Raw genomic sequence first — 19,234 nt, forward strand, 5'->3', positions numbered from 1 at the left:
TTAAATTAGTATAAGTTAAATTCATATATTTAGTTTCGTTGTATAATTTCACATCCATAATATTGCTCTTACCACTGTTTACTTGTGTTTGATTAGTTGAATTCGTTTAAGTCTAGAGAGTTAAGAGTGGAACGATTCTGTACTCTATATATTATATGAATATATATGTGAGAGTTGAAAATAAATAATTGATAACGTAAGAGTAAGTTAGAGTAAATCTAGTAGTATTGTTTTTTACGGGTTATCATTAGCTTAGGGGAAGCTAACACTACTGCAGATGCAATGGCAAAAGCTGGCCTGGCAACTCTTTACCACTGAATGAGGTTATTGTCCTTCAAGGGAAACCACCATGGCTTCACAAATGGGAAGCACCGTTCCAGAAATTCTATAGATTTTGTTGAGACTTTTGAAGAGATGTAAAACACCAAATAAGTTAGATGAAAGAAAATCTTGTTTTGAACTAGGGAGGTGCAGCTTGTTGCCCTACCCTACCCACCTCGTACTTTTTCTTTTTAATGCAATTTTAACTTAACTAGCAAAAAAAAAAAAAACACTCAGTTTTACAGTCTATATTATTGTTTTAGTTCCACATTAGTTAGTTAACTTTTTGTGAGTGACTTGAACCTCTATATAAAGGTTTGTAGTCATCAACCAAAGATATTCAATTACAGAGACCTAAACCCATCTCTTTCATCCAAACCTTAGTTGCAAAAGAGAGTTGTGTTGTAGTTCTAGTAGAGTAGATTATTGAAGTGTATCTTAGTCTACTTCTATCATTGAATTGTTGTAGTTCTAGTAGAGTAGATTGTTGAATTGTATCTTAGTTTATTTCTGTCATTGAATCCTGTGAGTAGAGACGCCTGTGAAGCCTTTATACTATCTAAGGGGGCGAAATCTCTTCTTAAGGACAGTGTTTTCACTCGCCTTGACAGTCCGTTCTTCTGTCCTTCCGTTCTTCCTCTGTCCTTCTGTTCTATTTGTTTATCTAACCCTTTTACAACTGTCCAGATTGAGAGAGGTTATCAAGTGAAGACTGAATCCCTTCTGTAGGTCTGTGAGCTTCTCTGAAGAACAGATTATTGAAGCATAAATATGGACATAGACCAACAGACCAATTAAGTAGGGAATGTACTTAAACTCTAGTAGTTGCTCAGTTGCTATTACGTACAGCATCAGTAACGTTACCAAATAGAATGAAGACTTTGGACATACTTCTTTGTCAATGGATCAAAGTTTCCACATTTGGAAATGGTAATTCAAACACATGCATGGAAATGGAACTAACTCTTGGAGCACCCAACTTCCAACTACCGCATCTGAAGAATCTTAGTCCAACACTCCAACTGTGTGTTACACATAGCTGAAATTGTTTACTGTTATTTTAACATTTTTAAGTTCACAGAGGTTTCGAGTTTGACTAAGTTAGAAAAGCATCAACAACTTACCTGCTGTCTAGTTATTAATTGGTTGCTCAACTAACATCAAGTCATCAAGTCCTCAAGTATGTCAACAATGCTTCAAAGTTTTAACGCAGAAAACAACATGATCGACCTGCAACACCATTAAGGTTTGCTAGAAAAAAGTGGGGTTCTAGTTGGCTTTTTCTTTCTTAAATATTGAAGTTATATTTTGCTACTACTTGGCATGTGCTTAACAATGGATGAAGTCCCTATCCTTGTGCTATTAAGCCTGACAAATACAGTTGAAACATGCTCGCGCGGCTTGCATTTTAATATAGGAATCACCCTCTCTATGTGTTACATTACTTACATATTTGTGTTCTAGAGCGTGTGAGATTTTGATTTATTTCAATGGTAAAAGTTTCACCTCCCAGAATCTCTAACACTTAATCTGAGAGTTTCAATGACAAATCTGAATCGCCACATGATGACAAAGTGTAAACGTGTGAAAAATTGCCACACTGCCTAAAAAAAATAAGATGTTGGAATCTATTTTTAGACAAATTAAACTGTACTCACTGCACTCACAAACTTGTAATCTACCTCATGTACCACAACGTACATAAACCACTTCTTTAAGCTTGGTTACACTTTTTCTTTTCTAGTTTTCTAGCACTAAGAGATACAGTCATCATTGAAGGTATGACTTGCAGTGGAGTTCCTTTATAAATGCAGGCATGCAGCTAGGCAAGAGGTTTTTGTTTGGGGGGCTCTTCCAGTACTCCACAAGAGAACAAAAGGAAAGTTGGTTGAATTTTGCTTTTATTGCTGCCTTAATTGGCAAAATGACATATAGAAGCATACATGGAAGATGATACCAAATTACCAATTACCAAGTCCAAAAACCGCAGAAACAAAAGCAACCAACTAAAGTGTGAAAAACAAATACAAAAAGAGAAAACTGACACGGTCAAATAATCTTCTCAATTGCAAAGGGGATCTCCAAGTCTCTAACTTTCAAGATTCCCGGTTCCCCAACCATGCGTTTGTCTTGAATTGGTACACCAGGAGAGATTGAAATGATCAAACAGACTATTCTACGTGAGGTTAGTAGTAGTAGAAAGTACTAGAAACCATGATCTAAACCATTTACATGTTGCATTGCACCACATAGAAGACTTAATTGCATCAAAGAAAGATTAGCATAGTGATGCTAGTCCTCACTATTGTCACCTATTAGTAAAACACAAGAAAAAAGACTATAACAGTTGAGAAAACTTGCTAAGAGAAGAGATTGAGAATTGAGATAAGAAAATGAATAGGAAGGCCATAACAAGTCTTACGAGACTGAAATTAGCTTTCCTCCAGTTTTCATCATAAGCTTAAACTCATCAAAATTAACCATACCATCTCCATCCATATCAACTTTCTTAATCATTTCCTCGCAGTCTTCAAATTTTATCCCTTTCTTGAGTCCCAATGAACACAAAACTGATCTCAACTCCTCAACAGTAATCAAACCATCTTTATTCCCATCAAAAACATCAAAAGCATCCCTCAACTCCACTTCTTCATCTTCCTCCTCTTCCACTACAGCTTTCTCCCCAGTTTTGGCTCCTTCATATCGCCTTCCCATGGACTCATACATCTCGCAAAACTCGTCTGCATCAATGAGACCATCCCCGTTAATATCTAACTTCTCAATCATACTCGACACTTCTTTATCACTAGAAGATAACCCAATGTTCTTCAATGACTCTCCAAGCTCTTGCCTAGTTATAAAGCCATCACCATTCTTGTCAAACAACGCGAAAACTTTTTCGAGCTCTACCCTCTCAGGGGTATTCTTCATTTTCTTCGTTCTCTCTCCCTTGGGACCTACAGTACTTGTTGTAGTACTTGTTTTGGCGGTTATAACTGAAGAAGGCTTATATGGAAGTAGTGCTTGAAGATGTGCTAAAAACTTGTTCGGGGGTATATATAACCAAGTGTTAATGAAACCAACAAGAAAAAGTACAACTAACAATACTATGGCAATCACCATGGTCAAAGAAACTACTAGCTAGAATTGAAGAAAACAAGGACAAACTGGAAAAGGAAGAAGAAAGGAAAGAGGAGGAAGTGGACTTGGTTGAACACATTTGGATCCTAAAGAGTGGAGAATAGATCATTCAACAAGATCAAACGCGTGATTGGGTGACAGTTGATCCCACAAACCGCGTGAAACTATAATAACTGTTAAATATCGTAGTCAGTTGTTAATATATATGCTCAAAGTGACAAGAAATGATGCTGTGTTGCACCCTCCACCACCCTTAAGTCTTTTGATTCCGTACATTGCACGTTTCTATCATGATCATCACGCATAATCTTAAATGGTCCAAAACTTTTGCGTATGTAATAATAATTAATAATAATTTTAACAACAATAAAATATCTGCGAACGGACGAGTTAATATACTAGGAGGCCTTTACTCGAATTTTATCCTCTCAAGTTGCAATCGGTTGAGAATTTTATGTGAGACAAATGTTTTCACAATTCACACTCAATATTCTCGATAGTCCATTTGAATGCAATTTGACTCGTTCCCCCAATAAGCAAAACAGTGCAATTGACTCTTTATTAATTACAAAGATTGTGAAAATATTGAATTGACTCCTAGACTTAGCAAGTCAACTCGAGCAATTCAAATGAGGACTAGTTGTTAACTTGGACTACAACCTAAGATTTTTCTTTTTTGTTTCTGTGGTTTTTTTTCTTTAACTGGAGTTTTACGCCAAGATAACATTTGAAAAGAAATAAAAATAAACTAAAAAGCGTTCAATGTTAAAGAACAGCAGTCATGTTTTTGCACTAATACTAGACCCACTTATTTAACTTACTTTTTAAACTTATTAATGTGTCAAAAGTCTTAATTATTGATTTACATAGAAATACATGTCCATATGTATTTCAATACAAATCAAATATTCAAATAATAGGTTTAAAAAGTAAATCCGTGTAGCACTATTCTATTTTTTTTTTGTAAACACATTGATAAATAGTCTTTGTAATTGATACCAAAATTGCCAATGAGACAAAAACAATACTAAACTGTAAATTCCTTCCAAAACCCAGACTCCCAGAGTAAATTGGGAGACTGTGAGCATATAGAATATTACTTTTATGCATACCTTTTCTTCCTTTTGCTAATTGGCATAAAACTTTATCAGGTCTTAATTCCTACCATGAAATATAATATAAGAATCAATTAAATGGAGTAACATAATTTAGACCAACAATTGGGGTACCGAATCTTATTTGAGAATTAATTGTCATTCTAAATAGAAGACGTGGTCATAGTTTAACCCTAACTTCTTTATAGTGACTTAACAGTCTAATTTTCTTGACATAGACCACTCTTTTTTTTTTTCGATAAACTTGGCATAGACCACTCTGTGTCTCGTTCGTTATGGGATTGTATGACATATTTATTTTCCACCGAAAAAGAATGTGAAAATAAAAGTGAAAATTTCAAACAACCAATTAAAAGACACAAACCACTACCTCATCAGAGCCGTTTCTTCAAAAAAAATTCCCTCCAACTGCTTTTCAGTAAACTGAGAAACCAGTGTGAAGATGGCGAACCTTTGGTGAAGTGTATATCAATGTTGGGAGTTGGAACCTATTCATCTTGAGAAAACAAATACCTTTATATATGTCCACACATGGGCGATGTTACATTACATCACTTAAATATTTTCCCAATTGGAGAAATCAAATGAAAAAAAAATAGCACGTTATTCACGTAATGACATCAAAAATTGTGGGCTATCATCAAAAAGTGAGTTGGACAATGATTAAGTTCATGAAGAGGTGTGATAGTACTAAAAGAGCTGTACTTTTGTCTCTGGGAAGCAAAATAATTGGGCAGCTAAGAAATCAAGGAATCTACAGTTCCACACAGGCACACAGAATAGTTTACGCACTTAACGTTTCTTACGAAGTCTACCTTTTGACTTTATAGACACACTTATTATTCTTTAGTTTGATGGAATATAAATGCGTTTCCGTGTAGAAAAGCATTGGATACCTTACTTCCAATAAACTAGAAGCAAAAAAAAAGAACAAGGTCCCCAATATGTTCCTTTGTTTGCAAACAAGGGTCTTGATTTTATAAATGACCCCACCACCACCACCAGAATACCAGATAAAGTGCACCTACTAAAAAAAAAATTAGGCCAACTTACCAGCTTATTGATGTAGGGGTGAACTAATATTATCCCCCACTAGATGAACTAATTAGGATTTTTCCTAAATAGGAAATAAGGGTCTCCCACTCTCAATACACACAAAAAAACAGACAATCAACTCAATTGATTATTTTTTTGTGTATAATTAGGGAGAGAACCTAATTTCCCCATCTAACACGGAGAAAATTCTAATTGGCTCGTCTAGTGGGGGTAATACTAGTTAACCCTTGATTTAGTGCAAAGGGTAATATAACATTAAACAAAGTTAAAAATGGAGACTACCAACTTGTTGGATCTTGTTTCCTCCTCCTAGATTTCTGATCAATTTTGATTCCGAGGTGCATAGAAAAAGAACCCTGCATCAGTTATGATTTCCGCCAATTCCAATCTTGAATCTTGATAACATTGTACTCTTTGTTGTTCAAAGTTTAGTTGTGGTTTGATAAATGATCCTACCAGGCCACAGCATTGTGGAGGCAAATATATAAGCATATTACACTGCAACTACTGAACTAAATATAAAATCATAGATTCAAAGTTAAAAAGAAACGTAAATTGTAGATTTTTTTTTCCTTACTCTTTTATAGTAATGGCATTAGGCATAACTTTCCTGTTTGTCGTAACGTGCAGCCACGCAGGTAATACCTCCATTTTACGGAATAGCAAGCAGAGCCTAAACAAACTGTTGCTAAAGCTTATTATGTTGAATTTTTATAATCTAACAAAACATGGTTGCCAGGACTATTGGCGATTGGTCAGAGAAAAGCTGTAAGATTGCGGCCTACTTTAGTGGGTTTTCGATTACAAGCATGTAAGTGTAATGTAAAGGATCCTTCAAGTGCAAAAGTTAGCAGTGTAGCTAATATCATCCTGGAACTATAATGTATACAGCACAAACGAGCTGAAGTTGGTTTCAACTTCATAAACCTTTTCTTTTTTCTTTTCATTTCTTCAATTTTCTATTCAATTTGCAAATAAAGTGAAAATGAACAGTTATGGGGGGGATACAACAATGCCACAGAGCAAGGATCTAAAGACTAGTGTTTGTATAGGACAAAATTACATGAGCAAATGCACTTGCTTCTTTAAGGATCCGAGATTCAGAGCGACAGATGATTACCTAATCCCTGCGTGGTGAACGTGGAGGTTTATCTACTTTGGAGTATTACATGAATATACACTATTACCTGTCATCTTTCTAAGAATTTGTTTAGTACAGTCTTTCTAGATGGGGTTTCCTCCTCGCCTTTCCCAGACTTAATGGCTGTTTGGAGAGCACAACGAATCACAGAGTTGACCTGTTTTCTTAATCTGGCATTGTCAATGAAGATGTCTGTAAGCATTTTCCTAATGTCATTGTCGGTTTGTCGCAGATCACTACCATTGCTAGTGTGAATCCTGCTGGCTGACGGAAGAGAGTTTTCATCGTCTCGTGCTAGAAGTTGGGCCTGGATAATTCGGAAAACAATAGTTAGTGTTTCGCATGAGTGTAATGCCAAACTAGCCGGAAAAACAGCAAAAAGTATAAAGCAAATCGTGAATGATGATGTAATTCCAATGAGATTGATATACAAATTGAATACACGAGCTCGAGTGCAAAGCCAATATGAGGAAGGAATATCAATTAATGTATAATTTTGGGCACAGCAGCACAAATGTGAGGATGAAAGAATGGGGCACTGGCACTGGCACTGGCACTGGTTGAGATTATCATATAGGAGGAGAGGAGAGGCTCAAGTCAGAGTTGAACTCAGAAACATTAGTTATCTGATCACTGAGAATGTTACGTACACGGCATCCTGTCAGCACTATCATCTCCTAAAAATCAGGGTGTACTAAAATCCCCTTTTTCCATCAAATTAGGGTTAGAATTAGCCTTTTTATCAATGGTGTGTTGATTGAAGTTGCTTCCACCTTTAATTCACATCAGATTGCTTAGCCAATACATGCGACACCCTTGAACCTTTGGTTGTGTTAGCTGGTCCTTTCTTATCAGAGTATTAGGCAAGTTGACTCAGGGGTTTACGAGTACATTATGGATGTAACCAGGATTCAAAGTCTGGGGGTGAAAGAGTATGTAAACCGCCATTGAACTAGGGGTGTAAGAGTATGTAAGCCGCCATTAAACACCAATACGATGATGGAGTCTTTCCAGATCTTTGGGGGTGCGGTTTCCCACACGCACCCCCCTGATTCCATCTATGGATGTCCCTTTTTAGAGCAATACAACTGTTCGGGACCAGACAACCCCAGCTTGCTTCTGCCATAAAGGAAAAGTAACAATACTAATAACGAAAACGATGATTTGGTGACCATCTGATTTATAAAATTCTCCTAGACCATGATATCTATTCTAAATTTCTGTCATCCAATCAGGTCTACCTTTTGTCTTTCTTGTATTTAACGGATATTCTGAACGCTAACCCAACGATTTTATCAAGTCCTAGATATTCCTCAGGTGGAATCCAAAAATAGTGTAAATGCACAACTTTTCCCATCGACACAAGATACTTCTATCTGACAGTCACAGGGTATATCCTACCTAAAACAAGAAATTCAAAACGACAACAATCAAAGGGTACATATGGTAAACCCGCAATGCCCTCTGATTAAACTTTTCTCCGGAGAAAAAAACCTAAAGACAAAAATTGCTCCTATGGAATCCACCAGTATTGGTTTAAGGCTTCAAGCAGACTGATCATAGTCAACCCTATCAGTCCTACCTGCCAGTGACAGGGTACTTCTTACTTACCAATAAGCACATCACTGACTACTCGCCCTTCTGCCGTCCTGGATCAATTATTCCAGACAAAGGTAACCCTCAGTTGGAGTGGTAAGGCTGTTGAAATAAACTCACGAACTGAGGCAACCGTGACCTTCCCCACGGACAATTAAGAAGTAAAAAAACAAGGAAAAAACAAAAGAAATGCTATAGAAATAGCATACCACATATCAGTGTTGGTTTGGTTAATTAAGAACTCTAGTTACCTGAATAAGTGAGACAGAATAAATTCATTCAAACAAAAATAGATAAATAAAAGACATGTGAATATATAATAACAAGAAGTGATAAGTACCTCTGCAAGGAGGAGGCCTATTCGGTTATCAGATGTTGTCAAGAGGTCTAAAGCATCTGAGAGTGAAGAAGAATCCACAGTGAACTTATCTTCCTCCTCTGAAAGTAAATTAACACTGCATTCTTGAAGCCGATGGCGAAGCACTTCACACTCATGCAGTAGCTTTGCTCTAGCATTTTTTGCATGTTCTGTTTTTTGCTTTTCTCTTTGTAGAACTTGCTGGAAAATAGACAAATACAATGGATGAAAACTATCATTTCACACATACTATTTAAACTGTTCAAGCACCCCTTAAAATAATAATAATAATAGTAACAGCAAAATAAAATAATTAAATAAAAATTACCCTGAGTAATGGAATTATTGGAATAAGAAACAACAAAAATGATGCAAAATTCTCGCCATTCTATACTTTTGAAACGTTTTATTTCTTGTCTATCTTCTTTTATCAGATCACTGAGGTTTTCTCATACTTCCAAGTTTATGTTAGAACTTTTACTGAACATTTTTTTGCAAAGAGAGCTGAATTGTATTAATTGTAAGAAACGCGTACAGGGAGTGTGACAGAAACTGAAACGCTAAAAAAAAAAAAAAAATAATAAAAAAAACCTAACTAGATCGATATAGGGGGTGCATCATTATGGGTAAAATGGCCTCCCTACTATTGGTAGACAGACCATATACTCATCAGTCAGTTGCACAACCTCTAGTTCTCAAAACGAAAGTCTAGTTCTCAAAACAAAAGTCTTTTACTGTACATACAATTACTAAATTATACTACAATGGAGGCAATTACCTCTAGTTCCGACTTTTCCTTCAGTGACCGGCCAAGCTCCTGTTTCAATTCTGCCTGAGAGTTACGTAGAGATTTAACCTCTTTCACAAGTACTCTAGTATCTCCTTTCGATTTCAACTGAAGCTCTTCGTGAAGCTTCTGCAAGTTGGCAAGCTTTTCTTTTGTCGAATCCAACTCATGCACCAACAATTCCTTCTCTTGAATCACTGATGTTGTACAAGATTTTTCATCCTGAACAAGATCAAATCATTTATGAAAAATCATATTGATTGATTACCTTAAGAGTAAAGATTGACACCAACAAAAGTGTAAGTACCTCTCCAGCTTTGAGTTTTAGCTCCATCTCCAAGGACTTCCTCCGAAGTTCTTCCATATCCCACTGCATTTGTGTGAATCTTTCCCTTTCAATTAAAATGGCTTGCTGAAGATTTTCCTTGTTTTTATCTATAGTAGTTTCAAGTTCTACTTCCAAATCCTTAACCTGTCCAGATTTAATCACCATGACAAGTCAGGATATAGAATAATCAAACATGCATTAATACAAAGTGTTTCGAGTACGCAAATGGACATAAAAGTAGTTGAAGATTTCGACGTCAATGGCAGACTTTAATCAGTTCAATTGCAAAAGTTATAAACCATTCCAGCTTAGTGACGTGTATATCGGTGATGGTCCCAGGGCCGGCCCTGAGATTGTGGGGGCCCTAGGCCAGTTCTTATATCGAGGCCTTGTAAACCCCAAAAAGTCCAGCAGAAAATCATTATGCAGATTTTTTTTAGAACAATTATTAATTTTATGGCTCTTCTACCATCAGAACGTTGTGCTCCCATGGTGATAACCTTAAGGTTTCATAGCTCCAGCCCAAGTTCGACTCCCTCTGGAGGCATTTTGGCACACAAATAACAAAGTGAAAACAAAACTGGACCTAGTATGTACTGTAGGTCACCTTGAGTGGGGGCCTTTTCATTGGGTCTATTATGTGGGGGCCGTAGGCGGCTGCCTATGCTGCCTACACCTCAGAGCCGGCCCTGGATGGCCCCTTCAATAAAATCCGGAGCGGGGTGTCACAGGCTTACAAAGTAACAAGACCAAATGTTTCCAGAAGGAACACACATATTGACAGAGTCACATAGCTAATATAGGTATAAAATCAAATACATAAAACCGGAAATATGTGAATATACGAACAAACGAACAATTCAATGAAAACTAACACAGATATGCTTTCCTATCTTTGAAAATCCTTACGAAGGAAAAGAAAAATGAACTACGTTACCAACAAAACCTAACATAAAGGGACCAAACTACATAGCGTCCATCAGAAGATGGTTAGGGAGTTGGTCCAGGCATTAAACATATATTACAGTAAGAACATGCAAACATGTGCCCTAAAATATGGGAGAAAAGGCAAGTTTGATTTCACTTATTTAGTGTGGTTGGTTACATAAAAGATGACGCTGTCAGTGAAGCCAGCCCGAGAGTCTTCAAAAGGGGATCAAACGACCTCATCGGAAAGAGAGTCAACTCAGATGGGTCAATATCAAAGAATTTCTATTCAGATGGGTCTTCGGTAGTCCCTTCAACAGGAGTACTACATTTCAAATTTTAGTTTTGGATGGGATTCATTGTAACATAGCATCTGCCACCCAGATACCTATCCTTGGTCGTTGTAACCACGTTTGACGCAATACGACACCAATACTGGTCCGATACGTTTCCATCACTCATCAGATAATAAGGAGGATGAAGAAGAGAAATCCGGACTGTGTTCATTGCAACACACTATACTTTAAGCCCATTGTGAAATAACCAAATCCAGTTGAACGTGACAAAACTTATCATGAGGCCATTGAAGAAAATAATTACGAAATGATCAAATGATTTCTTAGACACTTGTTGAGAGCATGGATCAGATTTTCAACTTATCATGAATCATCAATTTCCGATAACTTTTGGTTTGTATGTTGGCCAATTGATCCCTCGCCTATCTGTATGGTTATTTGCTGGTAATAGGTGTCATGGGTGTTCAACTTTGGGTTGGCACCAGATCAACTCTTTAAAGGCATCCTTCCTTATCTGGAAGCTGCTACTAGGTCTTGTAGGTGTTAGTGGCATCCTTCCTTGTTCTACGTTGGATTGGAACTTGGGACCAGACCAACTCTTTAAAGGCATTGCTTTTCAGCATTGTTCAAAAAAATAATTGTTAATGCACATATGGAAAATCTTACTATTGGCAGTAAGAAATAAAACATAACAATCACAAGTCATAAATGGGGAGACAAATATTACTCATGACTCAGAGTGTATAAGCGATTATGGGGAATGTATGTACAATAGTGTAGAGAGAAATACCTTTGTTGTGAGGTAGTCTTTGACTGCTATTTCTTGATTCAATCTCGCTAAAAGATCTTCCATGTCTGTCTTTGCTGTAGCAAGTCTACGCTGTATTGTTGTAAGGACCCTGTTCAATTTATGGCGCTGATCCAACGGAAGAACCACCTGTACATCATTTGAAAGCTGCAAATCGGAGCTGCCAAGACTTCCCAAAGTTGTGTGAGCATCAGCACCTCCCCCAAAGTCAATGGAACCATCCCCAACTGAATTAGCAACTCCAGCAATTTCACTACCTCTGGTGGAGCTTATGTCACTTCCAATACTCTCGGTAGAGAATTTTCGAGCATGCCCAGAGAATTTCTCGTGCTGTGGGTCTGGGTTGTGGTCCATCCTTTCACCAGAAAGGAGTGCGACAGAAGCATTTCCATTATAGGTATCCCTATCTGTAATACTGTTTACTTTCTTGGCATGCAATTTGTGAGTTGGAAATCCTTCTAGCTGCTCCACAATAGTCTCTTCCGTAAACAGACCACTATCAATATTAGAAATCCCATACTTCACAAGTGCTTGCATCGGAGTCGTTGTGTCTTGGTCCGATAAAAAATCCTCCACACCCAATTCTGAGCTATTATCTCTTGCTCTGGGTGTTCCTAGCTCAGATGTCTCATAAGCAGTATCACTACCATAATCAGGCATTGTTGATGAGCTGCCACCAACTAAAGAAGTAGCTGAACTTGATTCAAAAGACGTCATGCCATTATTAGAAAGATTGGCTTCCAAAGTTTGCTGATTTGGATCCAGAAATGCTGAAAAAGAAAAATACAATGGACACGCGTTGTTAATATGACCATGTCAATGACTATCCATGTATATATATAAAAAAAAAAGAAATGGGTATAATGGTAGGAATTGCAATTTTCTTTTTAGCATTTTTCCAGAAAAAAGATAAAATCCTAAGTAAACTTGGGAAACACGGCTCCATTTGAACAAATATTCAAGTAAACAAGACAAAATCGACATTTGGAAAATATAAAGAATCTACTTAGCAGCACAAAATGCATTACAGAGTGTAGGAAACACCTACAAGACCTAGCAGCAGCTTCTAGCTCAAGGAAGGATGCCACTGGAACACTTCTAGATATATCAATATCAGACAATAACTTTCCCATCCACTCCTCCAAAGAACACCTCCTCTGCAATAAAACTAACACAAATAACGTAAGAATATCAATATTTATAGTAGTGGCATACACACTCTTTTCACGTTAGCTCATATAAGGAACAGGTGTCACACACAAGTACACTCTTGATTATTTGTGATCATAAGTTGCAGGATAACATCAAACTACTATATAAATATTTACACAAACAAATAATGTAATGTCAAGCTAGAAGATACTCCAACTACATCAGAATTCAATGCACAAGAAGAAAGTGAAACATGCAACCAAGCCTAAAAATAGAGTATTTTTAACAAATATCACTCGATGAACACCAGCCCATGTTGCATAAGCATACAATAACACAACTAAACAATATGCTAACGGAAAACACATAATTTTTTTACCGCTGCCCACCAATTACAATCTGAAAGTTTCTGTATAACTGAACACAACTTTTTCGGAAGAAATTTAATTAGGGCAGAGGGATATAAACAAATTGGCATGTCCAAGATTTATATTAAAAAAAAACCAAAAAACAAATTAAATAGATAGAAACCATCTAAGAAGACCATATTTAATCTAATAAAAGATCCACATAACAGATTCATATCCAAAAGCAAAGCAGATGAAAGGCAGAAATTTACCAAGTACATTACATACCTCTTCCGGCAAAGATCTGTTGGAATTTATTCTTAATATGTGCTTCGACGGGGCAGGCGGAAGGTTCTTTTTGGGAAATATTCTCTTGAGCTACAAAAACATACCTAATATTTCAGGACAGAAGTTTTATGGACATTGGATTTAACAAATGAATCCTCAAAATAAGGACCACTAGTTTTGCCTATAATCATTAAAAAAAACATATCTTGGGGTCAACGGCCAAAGTAAAATCAAAGACTTACTGCAGCTATCAGCTTCATAAAATCACTGAATCTCCGCAAAACTCCTCGTGCAGTAGAAATCCCTTCAGGTGATTGTACACCAACTTGAACCCTGTAAAACTGTCCCTTACGAATGTCAAACGAGAAAAGAGCTATAGCAGGTACGATCAGAAGAAAAGTACTCACATTTAATTCTGTTAGATTTTATGCGTACAAAAACCTCAAAACACACCTATTCTTAATCTAAGTTAACAAATTAAGATGAATAAATGGTTCTATTGATGCATAACTGCATAATACTTTTCTTGCCGCTTAAATTAGTCCAGGTAAATTTCTTTATATTAGGTTCCCCTCTGTCTAGTGTGTATGCTGAGCCAAACGATAATCCAGGTCGCCAGGGGTTATGGAGATTGCAATTACCCAGGGGGTGATTGATGGTTTGTACTTGACTTGATTGACTATCTATAAATGAAATTTCGTTTCACACCTGCACACACACACACTCACGCACAGACCAATATTTATATTTACTTGTACAGTTGTACTGATCTCATGAAACTACAGTGAAGTACAGAAAACATAGTTTAACAACACTATGTTTAACCTTCAATACCTTTGATGCATATGGTCTATATTCCAAAGTTTTTCATATATGAAAAATTTTATACTGGAAAATTTCAAGAGTTATATATAACAGCTAAATAATGGAAATTTTAATGAAAAAGACAAAGATTATTTTCTGTAGTCAAGCCTATTATCATGGTGGATCTTATAATCGTAACGACCACAAGTCTTATATTTCCAAAAAAAAATGAGCTTTTAGCTGTTAAGTAAAGGACACGTTGATTACTGTATAGTTAAACTAAATAGAAATGTAAGGCTGCACTTGGTTCAGAGGGAATCAGCAGAAAATAAAACAGAGTTCGTGGACGTCTGTAACATTTGTGTGTTTTGGTGCATTAGAAAAGTAAATCAAGAGCTAGCTGTTAAATAAACATAACATACATAACTGAACTTGTTATCCTAAGGTCAGTGTGGGATTTGCTCTGTATTTCATGGTTCGAACCCTACAAATTTACCACCTCAACAGACGTGTACATCCTAACGTAGTATGTTCATTAGACGTACTGATGAGATTGCAGTTCTTTGGTACCAATTACTTTTGAATTATTTACCTCAACGCACACACGCACTCACAAAAGTCACAAAGTTGCTTACAGCAGCAACAACATATACAGAAAGGCAAATGCATCTGATGCCTAACCATCTCAAACATTAAATATGACATAGAAACATTGCCGAACTTAAATTTCCAGAATAGGGAAAGGTAATCATTTTATTTGAGATAGATAGCAAAATCCTCACCACCACGCCCTCCGCATCTCTTGACTTGGGAAAAATGATCCAAGAGGGAATTGTAACACAATAACTCCATCCGCTGCGAGGATCATGAGGCCAAATAGTGTCTCTTCCATCCTACATATGAAGACAAAATATTTATTGATGAAAGCACATTGGCCAACAAATTGAAAATTGAATCAAAAGCTTACCCATTTCTTAGGTGGAGGACTCCAATCCATCCCTAATGGCAAAGGGGAATTCCCATCGTGTCGATGCTTTGGTTGACTTTTCTGCTTCTGCATCATTTTTTCCTTGATCAATTTATGGATGGGGGCCTCTTTGATCTGATCAAGAAACTTGAGATGAACAAGTGGAGAGAAGAATGGCGTACGTTAAGAAGAAGAAAGTGGGACGTGGCTAAAATAAGCCCTGGTGGTATCGTATCGTATCGTATCGTATCGTCCCCCCACCCTTCTTTCTACGACACACACTCTGGTTTTAACTCCGAAAACAAAATACAATTTTGGACTCTCTCCCTACCTAACTGTCTTCTCTTTTTTGCCTTGGTCTCTTTACTCAACCAAAAAAAAATGCTGGATCTATAAAACCACGACTTTTTTACTCTAATGGTGAACTTTAGTACAAAATGCCACGAAATATCTTGGCATTTTGTGATATCTATGGAATGTCGAGATTTCTAACCTACCAAATTCACGAGGCAGAATCTTGTTCTGCACTATCTCTAAGGTATTCAGACAACAATAAAAGTGCATTCCATAGTGTCACAGCAACGTAAATATTAAATGATTAATAAAAGTGGCTAGTCCAGTCTATGCCTAGAAACAATTTTAGAATGGCTGCTGTTGAGATCATATCCATTAAACGGATCCCACCTTCTCCATCCAAATTGAAGGATTCAATATCATGACTATCTAAGTGTACTCTAAGAACACGGTAGTTGTCGGATAAATAGATACAACCAGGAATGAATCCGGGGCAGTCGAAGGCCTTCAAGGAGAATGAAATATTCTAAAATCCTATGAAGAGAGCATGGTCACCTAAACTATGCACATCTTCCCAGTTCCGGGTGCACATATTCAACTTGTAAACTCTAAAACGAATAAACGATGCGTAGTAGACCATCCCCATTTAGTTCCGCTACATTACAAGTTGTAGTGGTCGAATGGTTCGGCAATAATATCATTTGGAGGTGCAAACTCTATAACCACTGGACTTGGGCAGTTAATGTTGATAAGCGAAAGATGCCAGTTGGAATCAACAGCAAAAAATTGACCATGGAAATGTATAATGTCCTTGTAATGACTCGAACTCTTTACGGTAGTCCAAGTTTTCTCTCCAGATCTACAGAAGGCAATATCCCGAAACATATATCATTATAAATCAACATATATCATTGAAGAAATTTTTTAGATATTGGATACAACTACTTTTCGTAACCACCAATCGATGCGTCTGGATCCAATATTAGGGAGTGGAACACGGGAACGGGATAGAGGATTTAAAAGGTTAAGTTGACCATTCAATATTCCTGAGCCAAACGGACATAACAACCACCTCCACGAATTTCAGGCAACTTAAGAAGTCGAACCTTATTTTCAGAAAGGCTGAATAATAGCGCCTTGTTTTCTTCATCATCAAAAGTAGCAACCATCAACCACGGAAAGTGTTTCTAGAACATAAAGTTTTGGCACTTGGTAGATCTCCATGAATGACAAACAAATCGAAGACTTAAAAAATCTTCTATGGTAGGTAGTTTTTCAACTATTAGCCCAAGGATGTCTTGTGGAAGTTCCATCTGACCAATTCCCCATCCCCATGGTTTGTCTTCGCGAGCCTATATGTAGAGAGATCATATGATTGAAGTGGTTAAATAGGTTTTATATGATTGAGAGGCCACTTCAATTAGGATTCCAAGACCGTATTTGAAGAAATCCTCTTTCGATGGACAGAGGTTGTTGCTTACAATTATATATGTAGGTGCCAAAAAAAGGAAACCAGGATTTTGAGTAAATTTGTTAGGTGCCTATGTTTCATTTGGAAAGATAATATCGCAAACTTTGGGTACTTGATATAAACTCATTTTTGGAGAAGATCGAACTAAATTCGTTAAGAAATTATTAGCCAATTTTCAGTTGCAAGAACAAAATCAGGGCAAATAACCGTGATTCCAGTCTTTTTAAGCCTAAAACCCATTGACTTTATAAATTACGGCTAAAGCCCACCCATTTATTTTAGTTATGAATTAAAAAATCAAACACCTTGACTTACGGCCATAAAGTGGTATAAAGTCATTTACCCAATTGGGTCATCCCATTTAGTTTCTTATAATACCAAATTTACCTATTTCTTCTATCTCTACATTCTCTTCAACTCACAATCTGTAGTCCCTATATATTTCGAACCACATTAATGGCGTTTTTTCATCTTCTCTCTCTTTTTTTCTCTTAAATTTTCTATTTCCTATTTCATTTCTCAAATTGTGTTTTTATTTGATTTTGAGTTTCTCATTTTCAAATCTCATTTAAAAAATTTATTTGATAAAAAGTGTAATAAAACTTAGATCTTATTAGTAGTGCGAAAGATTATACTATAAGGGGCCATTTGTTTTTGCCTCTTATAAGACCTATAACCTCTTATAAGATGTGGCCCAGTGATTTTGGATATTTTTTTTGTTTGTTTTTTGCCTTTTATAAGAGACATTCTACTATAAATGTCTTATAAGAGGTTATAATTCTATAAGTGCCAAAATTGGATCTACTTCAATTCTATAAGTCTTATAATTTGAAAAATAACTTAAACACCCCCGTCCATATACCCCTAGCCTCATTTCTCTCTTCTTCTCTTTTCATTATCTTCTTCTCCAAATAACTCCATTGCCCTAGCCACCACCGCCTACTAGGGGTGGGAATTTGGCCCTAACGACCCTAACCCGGCCCTAACCGACCCGACTCTAAGCCCTATAAAGTCCTCACAACTAAAGCCCTCACAGCGTTTAGGGCCGACCCGGCCCTAATGCCTTCTAGGGCAGGGCTAGAGCTAAGATTCTAAAACATAGGCCCAACCCTAACCAAGCCCTAACCGGCCCTGTTTCACACTTTCACTATAAATACACATACCATAATTGTCCAACTCTTTGTTAAATATTTTCAATTAAAATAACATTGTCCTTTGTAATTTATCACTTACACCCAAGGGTACTTCCAATAACTTGTCTTATATAACAAAAACTTGTCAACTTAACAGCCATGAAGAACAATGAGCATTAGCCTAATAAAAAAATATAATAAGACTTTATTCCTTTGATCATCAAGTCAAAGTCCATAACTTATTATTCTCAATTTCTTTTCTCACTTATTTCTTATAAATTATATTTTTATTCACATCCAAGCCAAGTCTAAAACTAAAGATTTCCTTCCACACCATTAAAGCAAAATACAGAGCAGACATTTGTAACATAGAAACTAAAAAACAACCTTTGTCAGAAAAATGACATTTGTAATCTCAAACCTTTCTCCATCACTTGTTCAAAAGCCAATATTTTCATTTCCATATACAAAGCTTGAATCACTTTTAAATTAGAAGAAAGGTAATATTATATTTGTTTGAATCTATTATAGAAATAATTTATGATATTACAAATAGTTTAACAACTTCCATGACCCTTAACCAAAACTATTATGTTTCTTCTTTATATCTATTACTTCTTCCTTTAAAATGATAATATAATTATTTGTCTATGTATTTTAATTTAAAATGTAATTTTAGTGAGGTTTGAGTACAATGAAGAACAAATTCCGAACTCTCGATGTACTTCAGTTCATTAGATTGTGGATGTGCATTTTAAATTTTTGGACTTATACAAGATTATTACTAAATTGGTTGGACTTTGAGTTTGTAGATTATTGTACATTTTTGTAATATAAATGAGTTTTAAAACTAATGTAGTAAAAAAAAAATATATATATATAGGCCCGGCCCTAAAGCCCGGCC

The 19,234-nt window shown here is 36.3% G+C and overlaps 1 protein-coding gene and 1 pseudogene across 4 annotated transcripts; both read right to left on the minus strand.

Annotated features, from left to right (window-relative positions):
• Positions 1 to 2,205: 2,205 nt before the first annotated feature.
• Positions 2,206 to 3,631, minus strand: LOC147507834 (calmodulin-like protein 3 pseudogene; annotated as a pseudogene). Its single transcript, XR_015217813.1, has one exon. The product of XR_015217813.1 is annotated as a calmodulin-like protein 3 pseudogene (transcript).
• Positions 3,632 to 6,528: 2,897 nt separating this feature from the next.
• Positions 6,529 to 15,834, minus strand: LOC147507835 (PX domain-containing protein EREL1-like). 3 transcript variants are annotated; one of them, XM_086600494.1, is made up of 10 exons: positions 15,433 to 15,834; positions 15,248 to 15,358; positions 13,904 to 14,002; positions 13,662 to 13,751; positions 12,923 to 13,031; positions 11,857 to 12,644; positions 9,823 to 9,987; positions 9,507 to 9,737; positions 8,711 to 8,929; positions 6,529 to 7,081 (listed from the first exon to the last, which is right to left on the minus strand). In XM_086600494.1, exons 1-10 carry the CDS (start codon positions 15,526 to 15,528, stop codon positions 6,824 to 6,826), a joined length of 2,166 nt encoding a protein of 721 aa, XP_086456620.1. In that variant the 5' UTR covers positions 15,529 to 15,834; the 3' UTR covers positions 6,529 to 6,823. The 3 variants fall into 3 exon arrangements, with proteins under 3 accessions (XP_086456620.1, XP_086456621.1, XP_086456622.1); XM_086600495.1 differs by having other exon boundaries at positions 13,904 to 13,994; positions 15,433 to 15,572; XM_086600496.1 differs by lacking the exon at positions 15,433 to 15,834 and having other exon boundaries at positions 12,923 to 13,042.
• Between the last annotated feature and the right edge of the window lie 3,400 nt (positions 15,835 to 19,234).

The sequence above is a fragment of the Coptis chinensis genome, chromosome 3 (assembly GCF_015680905.1).
Source record: "Coptis chinensis isolate HL-2020 chromosome 3, ASM1568090v1, whole genome shotgun sequence".
NCBI classification, from domain to species: Eukaryota; Viridiplantae; Streptophyta; class Magnoliopsida; order Ranunculales; family Ranunculaceae; genus Coptis; species Coptis chinensis.

What these genes read in the sequence shown, in the direction of transcription:
- LOC147507835 (XM_086600494.1), bottom strand. Translation starts at nt 15,528, where the DNA reads ATGATGCAGAAGCAGAAAAGTCAACCAAAGCATCGACACGATGGGAAT. An exon ending in TTATGAAGCTGATAGCTGCA is followed by an intron (nt 13,752 to 13,903) that starts GTAAGTCTTTGA and finishes ATGTTTTTGTAG; the next exon opens with CTCAAGAGAATATTTCCCAA. An exon ending in ACAGATCTTTGCCGGAAGAG is followed by an intron (nt 13,032 to 13,661) that starts GTATGTAATGTA and finishes GTTTTATTGCAG; the next exon opens with AGGAGGTGTTCTTTGGAGGA.